Raw genomic sequence first — 10,843 nt, 5'->3', positions numbered from 1 at the left:
GCGGGTCTGGGAGCCGCTCACCGCCACCCGCCTGCAGGTCTGCACCCTCCAGCCCACTTCCACTGGCCGTTGAGGCTGCGAGGGTGCCGCCAGCCTCGCGGGGCCTCATTTTCCTCGGCTAGAGAAAGGGTCCCTTATGGGGACCGTCGTCCCTGCCTCAGCTTTCGGGGCAGCGGCGAGGCGTGCATGAACGTGCTCAGCTTAGGGCTTGGCCGGGTACCTGGAGTTTGTGGTTAAGAGGGGACTCTAGAATCAGCAAAGTTGAGTTGGAAACTTGACTTCTCTCAAAGGCCAGCAGCAAGTTACGTTTTAAACACGCTGGGCTTCGGTTGGCTCATTTGCAAAAGGGGGCGATGCTCGGTAAGCAAGGACAGAGGCAGCACTCTAGGCGAGACAGTGCTCTAAGCGAGGCCAAGGGCAGTCCACTCCCCTCCCCCCTTTTCAGAAAAATTAGATGTAAGAGAGGGCATAACAGTTTCAGCTTATAGTCTTTGCTCAAAAGAGGAATGACTGATCATTTCTTTTTTTTCCTTTTTCTGATATCCAGATACGCAAGAAAAATTCTCTGAAGGATTGTGTGGCAGTGGCTGGGCCCCTTGGGGTCACGCATTTCCTGATATTGAGCAAAACGGAGACTAATATCTACTTTGTGAGTGGATTCCTGCACCCATCTCCCCCATACCCTCCTTCTCCCCCAGCTCTCTTGATGAACCCATGTGCCTCTGAGCTGCCATGATTCTGGCTTCAAAGTAAACGCTCTGAAGAGATGGGGCAAAGGTTCCCACTCCTGCTCCCCACCTGGATGCCTCCACCCTCATTGATCCTTTCTTTGTAGAAACTGATGCGCCTCCCAGGAGGCCCCACCTTGACTTTCCGGGTCAACAAGGTAAGGCTCAGAGGTGGTAATGAGAACCATGTGGGGTAGGAGCTGGGGTGGGGAATGACGCCCACCATGCGTGGCTGGTGGTCACCCCCTCCTCACCCCGCCCTGCAGTACACACTGACACGTGACGTGGTCTCCTCGCTGCGCCGCCACCGCATGCATGAGCAGCAGTTCACCCATCCTCCCCTCCTGGTGCTCAACAGCTTCGGCCCCCTGGGCATGCACGTGAAGCTCATGGCTACTATGTTCCAGAACCTGTTCCCCTCCATCAACGTACACAAGGTGGGCAGGGCCTGCGTGGTGGCAGGTGTGGGTGGATGGGGCAGGTAGCAGGTACTGCACAGGCCCTGGGGTTGATTGCCAGTCCTCACCTCCCAGCACTGAGGCTGACAGTTCTGACTCCCAAGGTCAAGTCTCACTTGCATTGTATGTCATGGGACTCCCTTTGAACTGCCTTCCCATATGGCGGGTGGAAAACGCCAGTGGTGTTTTTTTTTGTTTTTTTTTTTTTAATATTTTCATTGATTTCAGACAGAAAGGGGGAGTGAGAGAGAATCATGGATCGGCTGCCTCCTGGACACCCCCTACTGGGGATCGAGCCTGCAACCCGGGCATGTGCCCTTGACCAGAATCGAGCCTGGGACCCTTCAGTCTGCAGGCCAATGGTGCATTCTTGAGTGCTTGTTTAAGCAGTGTACGTTGTGTTGTCATGCCCCACCTTAGACAGGGGAACTGAGGCTGACAAGTGAAGTTACTAGTCTGAGATTAGTTATAGGCAACAGTTCCTAAGCCCTGGCACCAGTGGGCCTCAGATTCTGCTTGTTAGAGATGATCATCAGGGAGTTGGAGTGGGTGGCCTTGGTGGGTGCTGGAACCAGGTTTCTAGCCTTGCAGTCCCTGCAGGGCTTGGCTTGGCCTCCAGTACGCAGTGAGGCCTAAAGGCAACTGACATGGTGCCGTGCCCCTTTCCAGGTTAACCTGAATACCATCAAGCGCTGCCTTCTCATCAACTATAACCCTGACACCCAGGATCTGGATTTCCGCCACTAGTGAGTACAGGGGCAGGGGTAGGAGGGCTGTGCTGCTCTGTGCGGCTGATGACAGTGCTGCTACTGAGACTCCATGATTGCTCAGTCTCAAAGTAAACGCCCTGACGCACCATGAAAATGGGAGTGGGTAAGACTGGCCCTTGACTCTGTGACCCCTAACTCCCGACCTCACTCCGGCCTCTGCAGTAGCATCAAAGTTGTCCCTGTGGGCGCAAGTCGTGGGATGAAGAAGCTTCTCCAAGAGAAGTTCCCCAACATGAGCCGCCTGCAGGACATCAGCGAGCTGTTGGCCACGTGAGGAAGGGGCAGAGTGGGAGGCTACCATGGTCTAGGGCCGTGGTCGGCAAACTGCGGCTCGCGAGCCACATGCGGCTCTTTGGCCCCTTGAGTGTGGCTCTTCCTAAGCCTTAGTAGTACCCTAATTAAGTTAATAACAATGTACCTACCTATATAGTTTAAGTTTAAAAAATTTGGCTCTCAAAAGAAATTTCAATTGTACTGTTGATAGTTGGCTCTGTTGACTAATGAGTTTGTCACTGGGCTAGGGGACCCCAGGAGCCTGGGGTTCCCTGCTGAGCCGTGTGTCCCTGGCACAGGGGTGCGGGACTGTCAGAGAGTGAGGCAGAGCCCGATGGCGAACACAACATCACTGAGCTACCCCAGGCCATCGCGGGGCGCGGCAACATGCGGGCCCAGCAAAGCGCTGTGAGGCTTACTGAGGTGAGGCCCAGTGGCTGAGGTGACTTCCTCCAGCAGCCCCAGCCCTGAAGAAGGACTGACTCTTCCTCCATGTCCCTCCAGATCGGACCTCGGATGACGCTGCAGCTTATCAAGATTCAGGAGGGTGTCGGGGAGGGGAACGTGCTCTTCCATAGTTTCGGTGAGGTCAGGGCTGGCGGGCACAGGGTCTGGGGTCTGAGGCCCCCCAAGGAGGGCTGTTAGGTGCAGTGGACACACCTGGATCTTGGTGAACTGTTTCTTTCTAAGTGCACAAGACAGAGGAGGAGCTGCAGGCCATACTGGCAGCCAAGGAGGAGAAGCTGCGGCTCAAGGCCCAGAGGCAGGACCAGCAGGCCCAGAATGTCCAGCGTAAGCAGGAGCAGCGAGAGGCCCACAGGTGTGTGGTCGCCGGGTGGGGCGGGTCCCTGGTGCAGGCTGCTACACTGACCACCACTCCTCTCCTCCAGGAAGAAGAGCCTGGCGGGCATGAAGCGGGCACGGGCAGAGGCTGATGGGGATAGCGATGCTGAGGACCCTGGGGCCCCCCCAGAGGCAGAGAGGGCTGGCCAGCAGGAGGAGGAGGATGAAGCCGAGTACTTCCGCCAAGCAGTGGGCGAGGAGCCTGACGAAGGTGCTTGGCAGGGATCAGTGCAGCCGGGCGCTGGAACCTGTCCCTGCCCTGGTGACCCTGACACCATATTTCTTCACAGACATGTTCCCAAAGGCCCAGCGGAGACGGTCCACCAGGCCTCCAAGCAAGAAGCAGCGGTTAAAGCAGCGGAGGCCAGACCGTGGCGGTGACCACAGGCCTCCAAAAGCCAAGGGCAGGCCCTGGGGGACCCAAGCCAAGCTGGGGCCTCGAGGGGCTGTTCAGAACTATGGCCGAGGCCGAGCACAGCCACCTAAGAGAGTGGCCTGAGGCTGAACCTGAGCGGTGGGTGAAATGCCCCAGATTGGGGCCCCAGAGATGCTGCCCTGGGCTCCTGCCTGGGTGTCCAGGTGTAGCCCTCAGTTTCCTTTCATAAAGGAGCTGGTTCCCCAACCTTCCTTCTAATAAACACTGATTTCCCATGAGTCAGAGGCTGCAGTTGGAATGGGCATCAGAGGCCGCTGGGAGTTGGGCCTGGAAGTGTAGAATGCAAGTGTGGAGCTCAGATTTGATCATGGTTGTTGGTCTGGTCTGGGTCCTGGGCTCCTTCCCAACCTCCCTCAGACTGAGGTTTCCTGCCTGCCTAGGCCAGGTCTAGAGCGCCATGAGGAAGGAAGTGTGCAGAAGGCTGGCTCGACAAGATCTGACTGTGTGGGCGGTGGGTGGACCTATGGAGGGAGTGGCCAACGGGCTGCTGTTCACTGGGGGTGGGACCAGGACACATTGTAGGCAGAAGTCCCAAAGGCAGGGCGAGGGCCATGGCGGACACAATCTCAGGTGAGGAGGGAGCACAGGGCCCTGGACCCTGTGGACCCCGGGCTTGGGGTGGAGGTGGGAGTGGGGATGGTGTAAGAAGCACGTCTGAAGCCGAGAACTAGAACAGGAAGGCAGAGTGAGAGGGTGGAAACAGTCTGGTGAGGGAGGTCTGTGCACACCCTCCCTTCAGAAGGGACTTGTTCCTGGGGATTTTACTTAAACAGTGATCGGAGATATAGACTGTTTTGAGAGAAAATTAGCAGGGAAGGGGACTACGGGGTGCAGTGGCAATGTTAGGGTGGTCAGGACCAGAGGAAGACGAGCTTTCAGGACGTCCGTGACTCAAAAAGAGCTGCCAGCACAAAGGCCCTGAGGCACATGTGCCTGAGAAACAACCAGGAAGCAGACGAAGTCACCGGGAGCAGGTGATGAAAGCCAGTGGGTGGGAGCCATACCTCCCTCAGGGCCTTGTGGGATGAGTTAAGCACTGGCTTTTCCTCCCAGGAAGGAGGGACCCCTAGAGTGGCCTCTGAGCAGAGGCACGTGGCCCGATAGGTGTGCACAGGCGCCCTCTGGAGGCTCGGAGAATCGATCAGGTGAGCGGAGCCGGGAGACCCGGGCCTAGGCTACTGCTGGTCCAGACAGGCGATGACATGGGCTGGACACAAGTGTGTTAGGGGTGACAGATACTGAAGATGGGTACTTGCTGGTGGATTGCAGTGAGGTCTGAGACTCTCCTGACTCCTGTTCTCCATCCCAGTCCTGATGGCTCCCAGCCATTATTTCCAGTTTACGTGGGTCCTTTCAGGGCAACAATTCACCCTGGTTCTTCAGGGTGCAGGACCCCAAGGGAGCTTCTGACTGTTCTAGGCCTGATTCCCTCCATAGAAAGGAGCTGGACTCATCAAAAGTCCTCTTAGAAAGGGGTCATGCAGGCCTGGTGCACACAGGTACTCAGGACTGATGCCACAGCACAACGCAGCTCTGAAAGCAGAGGCTGTGCTCAGCGAGGTGGGGGGCAGGGTTCACTCAGCCACACCCTCGCCCACAGGTGCCCCACCGTGCCCAGCCAACATCTCAGCAGCTGCTGATCGAATCCTCAGTGGCTTCCAGGAAGGCTTCCTGTGGCCCGTTCTGGTGACTGAGTTCCTGGTGGCTGTGGCTGGCAACAGCCTGGCCCTCTACCGCTTCAGCACACGGGAGCAGCGCCCATGGCACCCAGCTGTGATCTTCTCAGCCCAGCTGGCTGTCAGCGATCTGTTCTACGCCCTGACACTGCCCCCGCTGGCTGCCTACTTCTACCCACCCAAAAACTGGCGCTATGGGGAGGCCATGTGCCGCCTGGAGCGTTTCCTCTTCATCTGCAACACGCTGGGTAGCATCATCTTTATCACCTGCATCAGCCTCAACCGCTACCTGGGTGTCGTCCACCCCTTCTTCACCCGCAGTCACCTGCGGCCCAAGCATGCCTGGGCCATTAGTGCCGCGGGCTGGGTGCTGGCGGCCCTGCTGGCTGCACCCACACTCGGCTTCTCCCACCTGACGACACCACAGCAAGGAGGCCTCTGCACCGTGGCCAGGCCTGAGGCCTGCATCAAGTGCCTGGGGACTGCGAGTGACAACCAGCTCAAGGCCTACTCAGCCTATAGCCTGGCGCTGATGGCACTGGGCTGCGGCCTGCCGCTGCTGCTCACCCTGGCAGCCTATGGCGCCCTTGGGCGGGCCGTGCTACGCAGCCACGGCATGACGGCAGCCGAGAAAATGCATGTGGCAGTATTGGTGGCCAGTGGTGTGGTGCTCTATGCTGGATCCTATCTGCCCTACTTTGTCACACGTGTGATCAACGTGTCTGCCCGGCAGCGCTGGAGAGCCCGCTGCCCGTCCTTTGTGGACGAGACTCAGGCTGTGAAGGCATTGGACCTGGGGGCCTACGTGGGCCACCAGGTGACGCGGGGCCTCGTGCCCCTGGCCATCTGCATCCACCCGCTGCTCTACATGGCTGTAGCACCCAGCGTAGGCTGCTGCCACCAATGCTGCCTTGGCTGCAAGGAGGGCCGGGCCTCAGAGAACACTGAGCGCGCCAGCCAACCCCTGCCCCTCACTGCCACAGCCACCAAAACCTTGGGGCCCCCGCCCCCTGAGCTGAGCCCATGACCTGACCTATTTTGAGCCTCCTCCCCACAAGGCACTGGAACCCAGCAGCCGAACAGGTGAGAGCACAGCAGGGGTCAAACCACTTCCCCAAACAGAGGCCTGTCATGGGAGCAGCGAGCACTCAGACCAGACAGGCAAGAGTTCTGCCCCCAGCACTAACCATGCGCAGGGCTACCGAGCAAACCTACGCAGGGGAAAGAGGAGGGCTGCCCCCACCTGCCACAAGTGGGTGATATTCATGTATAAAACAGGACACGCATAGGGCAATTGGAGCCTTTTTATTGCCCTTGGAGTTCCCTGCTTTTGGAGGTCGTCTTCTGTTGCCAGGTGCCAAGCAGCAGCAGCAGTAACAGCTGGTTTAGTTGGTGGATGGCCTAGAGAGGAAGACGGGAGTGATGAGAAGGGAGAGTAAAGTGTGGGGGCTACAGGCCCCAAAGGGAGTCCCAACCGCCCCCCCACGCCCCGCACAAAACTGGGGCCTCAGTGGGGGCAGGGCAAGACATATGGAGCCCAACCAGCAGTGACCAGCCTGACCTGGGTGTCAGCGGCCCCTCCTCGAGATAAAGGACAATAAATGACTTGCACCTCACAACAGGCTTGGCAATTATTCAACTGGTGTGGGGCTGTGTCAGCTGTCACATGGTGATGGGGCAGGGGAGGGGTCTTACTTGGCCCACTCGACGTTGAGGATGAGGTGGTCGTAGCCAAAGCCGGACACTCCGGCAATGGTGCGGGCAGCGTCCTCACGGCGGTGGAAGCTGATGAAGGCAAAGCCCTGGGGAAGAGGAGAAAAAAGTTCAGGGCTCAGCCAGACGGATGACCCCTCCCCACTCATGGCCACCAACCCACCTTGGACTGGCCGGTGGTCTTGTCCTTCGCCAAGTAGATGCGTGAGATGGAGCCAAAGGGTCTAAAGAGCTCTTGCAGGTCTGTCTCACGGGTGTCCTCTGACAGGTTGGTGACGCGGATGGTGGCATTGTCATCGGCTGGGCATCAGGCAAGGAGAAGCAGCTGTGAGTGGCCGGGCCAGCGTGGGCCCCACCCACAGGATAATCACTGGGTGCTGGGAGGTGCCTGCCCACGGGCCAGCAGCAGGGTGCCCTCACTGCCTCACCTCTGCGGTTGGGCTGCATGGACTCCCCACGGCGGCTGGCCCCATCCCGCAGGCTCGGTGGCACGTACTTCCCTGTCTTGCTCTGGGCCGCCTGCACAGGCTCCAGCTCTGGAAACCAAAAGCACAGTCGGGTGAGGCCTCACCCTAGCACAGCAGAGGGACAGACCCACCCAGGTGCTGTCTGTCAAAGCCCCAGGCATCCGGTCGGTCCCTCAGAGACCTGGTGGCCATGACATAAAGGTCACATCCAGGAAACCAGCAGCACACAGAGCAAGAAGCCATAGGTGTTAATACGGTCTGAGGAGGCCACAGGGTTGAGAGCTAGAGGAATGCCCGCCCGGGCCAACACAGGGAAACACGAGCACATGGGGCAGGGACAGTCCCTGGGTCCCACACACATGGCAGTAAACAAGTATGCCGCACACACAAATCAGATGGAGACTTGTGCAAACTCAAACTGCATCAGCAAATCATGCTAAAGGATGTGGACTATGGACAGTCACATGTGAGACTACTCATAGGTGTGCGTGTGCACGCACAAACACACGCACAGGTGGCAGCCGTGTCCATGGTGGACAGACACGGCACACTCAAGTCAGGACCATCACAAAATCAGCAGAATCACAGGGGGCAAGTCTCACATACAGGGGTCCACCACCTCCCAATCATGCACAGTGCAGTTACACACACAGGATGCACACGGGTGATTCTCACAGCCCCCAAAAGGAAGCAACAGGTGACACCACCAGCAGTCACAGCAGCCACCTGGCTAGTCTCTCTCACACACACTAACAGGAACTGTGACCACAGCCTTCGCAGTGCTCACGCTGTAGTGTGGACGATGACCAGAGGTGAGGGGCACAGCCCACTCACACAAAGCAGGTGACAACCTAGGACGCACACACAGCACCTCCCCACCCCACTTCCTCCCTGACCTGCCAGCCACACCCCCAGGCCCCGTCACCTCCAGGCAGTTTCTCCTTCTCGCCGGTGGACAGGCCCAGCTGCTCAGCCAGCTCCTTCTGCATGGGCCCCAGCGTGTCCTTGTAGGGACAGCGGGTGGTCCAGTGGTCGCCCTTGCAGATCCGGCAGGACACGATCTTCTGGCCCTTGAGCTTGTTCATCGGGTCCTCCTCCTCCTGGCAGTTCAGATCCTGGCAGGGCAGACGAAGGCAGCTCAGAGGGGGAAGCCCCATCACCACCACCAACCTGGCGACTGCCACCCCAACCTGTTGCCCATTTACCTCCTTGCTGGTGATAAAAGTCATGGACACATCATCGCTGACCGTGGTGGTGGCCACATTGGGTCCTGGTGGGTCAAACTCCGAGTTCCCAAACTTCTTCCAGTTCTGGGCTCAGGGCAGAGTGGGGGACAGGTCAGGACAAGGGCAGAGCAGGGAGGCCCTCCCCTCTGGACCCCAGACCTACAGGAGCCCCTTTCAGGCTGTCTTGGCCTTAAATCTCATTCTCCACCCTCTCCAAATGCATGCCAGATCCTAGTTTCATGTCAGCTCCAGGAGACCAGGGCAGCTCTCAGCCTCATGTTTTATTTTTTTTAAATATATTTTTATTGATTTTTACAGAGAGGAAGGGAGAGAGATAGAGAGTTAGAAACATTGATGAGAGAGAAACATCGACCAGCTGCCTCCTGCACACCCCCTACTGGGGATGTGCCCGCAACCAAGGTACATGCCCTTGACCGGAATCGAACCTGGGACCTTTCAGTCCGAAGGCCGACGCTCTATCCACTGAGCCAAACTGGTTAGGGCTCAACCTCATGTTTTAAATGAGCAAACGAAGCTCAGGGGGAAATAGCTACACAGTCAACACTTCCTAGGGAGCAGGTGGTAGACCAGCTCCCAACAGGGAGTGATGCTCAGAGGGATGCAGGGGTCACCCAGACTCGAGGGGCCTTGGGCTAAACAACCTGAGCCTCAGCTTCCTCCCCTACAAGGTGGGGACCACAAATGCTCCCCACCTCCCTGTGTTGCTATGGGAATCAAAGGAGAGAACTCCTCCCACAAAGCATATGGCATGGGGTCTGGCACAAAGTGTGAAGGTAACTGTGCCAAATCTATTTATTGCTATAGCTTCTTCTGCTGCGACCACCTCAGGGGAGCTCTTGACTCTGTTCCTCCTGGTAGAGAAGCCAAGAAGAATAAGAAACAACCTCACCCACGCCTGGACTTTTGGGGACCCCAACAGAGTGCAAACACCCCTGGGCCTCAGTTCTCCAATAAAATAGGTAAACCAGTTACACTTTTCACTTCTAAAAACAAAGGCAGTGGGAAAAAGAATTCTTCCTTCCTCTGAGTCAGCCCTTAGGGACCCCCAAGACCAGGAAGGAGCAGGGTCTTACCTTCCTCCTTGCAACTGCCTTTGAGGCCTTCCGGGTCTCGATTCTGAAGGTGCGGACAATCTGCATGGGAGAGGAGAGGGGTGGGCTTCCTGTGCCTCAAGGCTCCTGGGCCCGGGGCACCTTTGTCACCAGCCCACCCAACACATACCACCCGCCCCTGGTCCGAGTGCCCCACCTCCTCACCCAGCCTCACCTTGAACTTCTTGCCATCTTCATCTATCTTGTACTCGGTTACTGTCTTGATGTTCCCATTGATGACCTCCTTGGGTGCCGGAAGTGGAGCTGGGACAGGGGAGGAGGCGAGAGGAACTGAGCCCTAGGCCAGTGATGGCTAACCTTTTGAGCTCGGCGTGTCAGCGTTTTGAAAAACCCTAACTTAACTCTAGTGCCGTGTCACATATAGAAATTTTTTTATATTTGCAACCATAGTAAAACAAAGACTTATATTTTTGATATTTATTTTATATATTTAAATGCCATTTAACAAAGAAAAATCAACCAAAAAAATGAGTTCGCGTGTCACCTCTGACACGCGTGTCATAGGTTCGCCATCACTGCCCTAGGCCATGGGGGTTAGGAGGGAAGGGGGTTAGGAGGGAAGGTGGTCAGGGAGAGCGGTGGTCCAGGGATGGAGCGGAGGTTGTCACTCACCTCCTGGCAGCAGCTCGGGCTCTGGGCTCGTGTCGCCAGTGGCCAAAGGGATCCCCTTGAGGAGCTCGCTGGTGACGCATTTGTCTGTGAGAGGCAGCGTGGGGAGAGGGATGAAGTGGAGGGGCAGGGGTGCCCAAGCTAAAAAGGGAGCTTTGGGATGATGCCCAAACCAGGAGCTGAAAAAGGCAGGACGGAGGCCAGAGGACTGGCCAGGAAGCGCCCTGGGACAGCCGTGCGGGGACCCGCGAGCTGCTGTAATCACCCGGAGCAATCGCCAGGACAGGGTACCCCTGGCATGAAGGCAGGGGCGGGCCACCGGGGCATCTGGGCGCTGGCACAAGGCAGGAGGCAGACTGTTACAACCTCCTCCGCGGAGCAGAGGAGCGGCTGAGGACTTGGGCGGTGGCATGGGAGGAAGAGGGGCTGGGGCCAGCGAACATCTGGACCTGGCGAGAGCCTGGCCATGTAAGGATGGCGCGGGGCAGAGCGGGCTGCGAAGGGAAACGCG

The 10,843-nt window shown here is 57.7% G+C and overlaps 3 protein-coding genes across 3 annotated transcripts in view; 2 read left to right on the top strand and 1 right to left on the bottom strand.

Annotated features, from left to right (window-relative positions):
• Position 1: 1 nt before the first annotated feature.
• PPAN (peter pan homolog (Drosophila)) lies at positions 2 to 3,726 on the top strand (the record flags this gene model as incomplete). The annotated part of the gene is made up of 11 exons (XM_014533976.1): positions 2 to 37; positions 548 to 649; positions 836 to 886; positions 995 to 1,165; positions 1,856 to 1,932; positions 2,119 to 2,226; positions 2,529 to 2,652; positions 2,734 to 2,812; positions 2,920 to 3,049; positions 3,120 to 3,283; positions 3,363 to 3,726. Coding segments are annotated over 11 exons (1,251 nt in total), but the record flags the coding sequence as incomplete, so codon positions are not given.
• A 90-nt stretch (positions 3,727 to 3,816) lies between these two features.
• Positions 3,817 to 6,377, top strand: LOC106724895 (P2Y purinoceptor 11-like). Its single transcript, XM_014533965.1, has 2 exons — positions 3,817 to 4,078; positions 5,109 to 6,377. Exons 1-2 carry the CDS (start codon positions 4,060 to 4,062, stop codon positions 6,209 to 6,211), a joined length of 1,122 nt encoding a protein of 373 aa, XP_014389451.1. The 5' UTR covers positions 3,817 to 4,059; the 3' UTR covers positions 6,212 to 6,377.
• Positions 6,378 to 6,473: 96 nt separating this feature from the next.
• EIF3G (eukaryotic translation initiation factor 3, subunit G) overlaps positions 6,474 to 10,843 on the bottom strand; it is a 4,835-nt gene continuing 465 nt past the window's right edge. The window contains exons 3-11 of the mRNA XM_005859187.2: positions 10,336 to 10,419; positions 9,878 to 9,966; positions 9,685 to 9,744; positions 8,570 to 8,674; positions 8,290 to 8,479; positions 7,326 to 7,433; positions 7,061 to 7,197; positions 6,880 to 6,986; positions 6,474 to 6,585 (exon numbers count right to left, since the gene is read on the bottom strand). Coding sequence (XP_005859249.1) covers positions 6,570 to 6,585; positions 6,880 to 6,986; positions 7,061 to 7,197; positions 7,326 to 7,433; positions 8,290 to 8,479; positions 8,570 to 8,674; positions 9,685 to 9,744; positions 9,878 to 9,966; positions 10,336 to 10,419 — 896 coding nt within the window. The 3' untranslated portion in view covers positions 6,474 to 6,569. The remainder of the gene's footprint in view (positions 6,586 to 6,879; positions 6,987 to 7,060; positions 7,198 to 7,325; positions 7,434 to 8,289; positions 8,480 to 8,569; positions 8,675 to 9,684; positions 9,745 to 9,877; positions 9,967 to 10,335; positions 10,420 to 10,843) is intronic.

This window comes from Myotis brandtii, unplaced genomic scaffold, assembly GCF_000412655.1.
Source record: "Myotis brandtii unplaced genomic scaffold, ASM41265v1 scaffold1234, whole genome shotgun sequence".
NCBI classification, from domain to species: domain Eukaryota; kingdom Metazoa; phylum Chordata; class Mammalia; order Chiroptera; family Vespertilionidae; genus Myotis; species Myotis brandtii.
The sequence above is the reverse complement of the archived record's forward strand: the minus strand, read 5'-3'. Positions and strand labels throughout refer to the sequence as shown.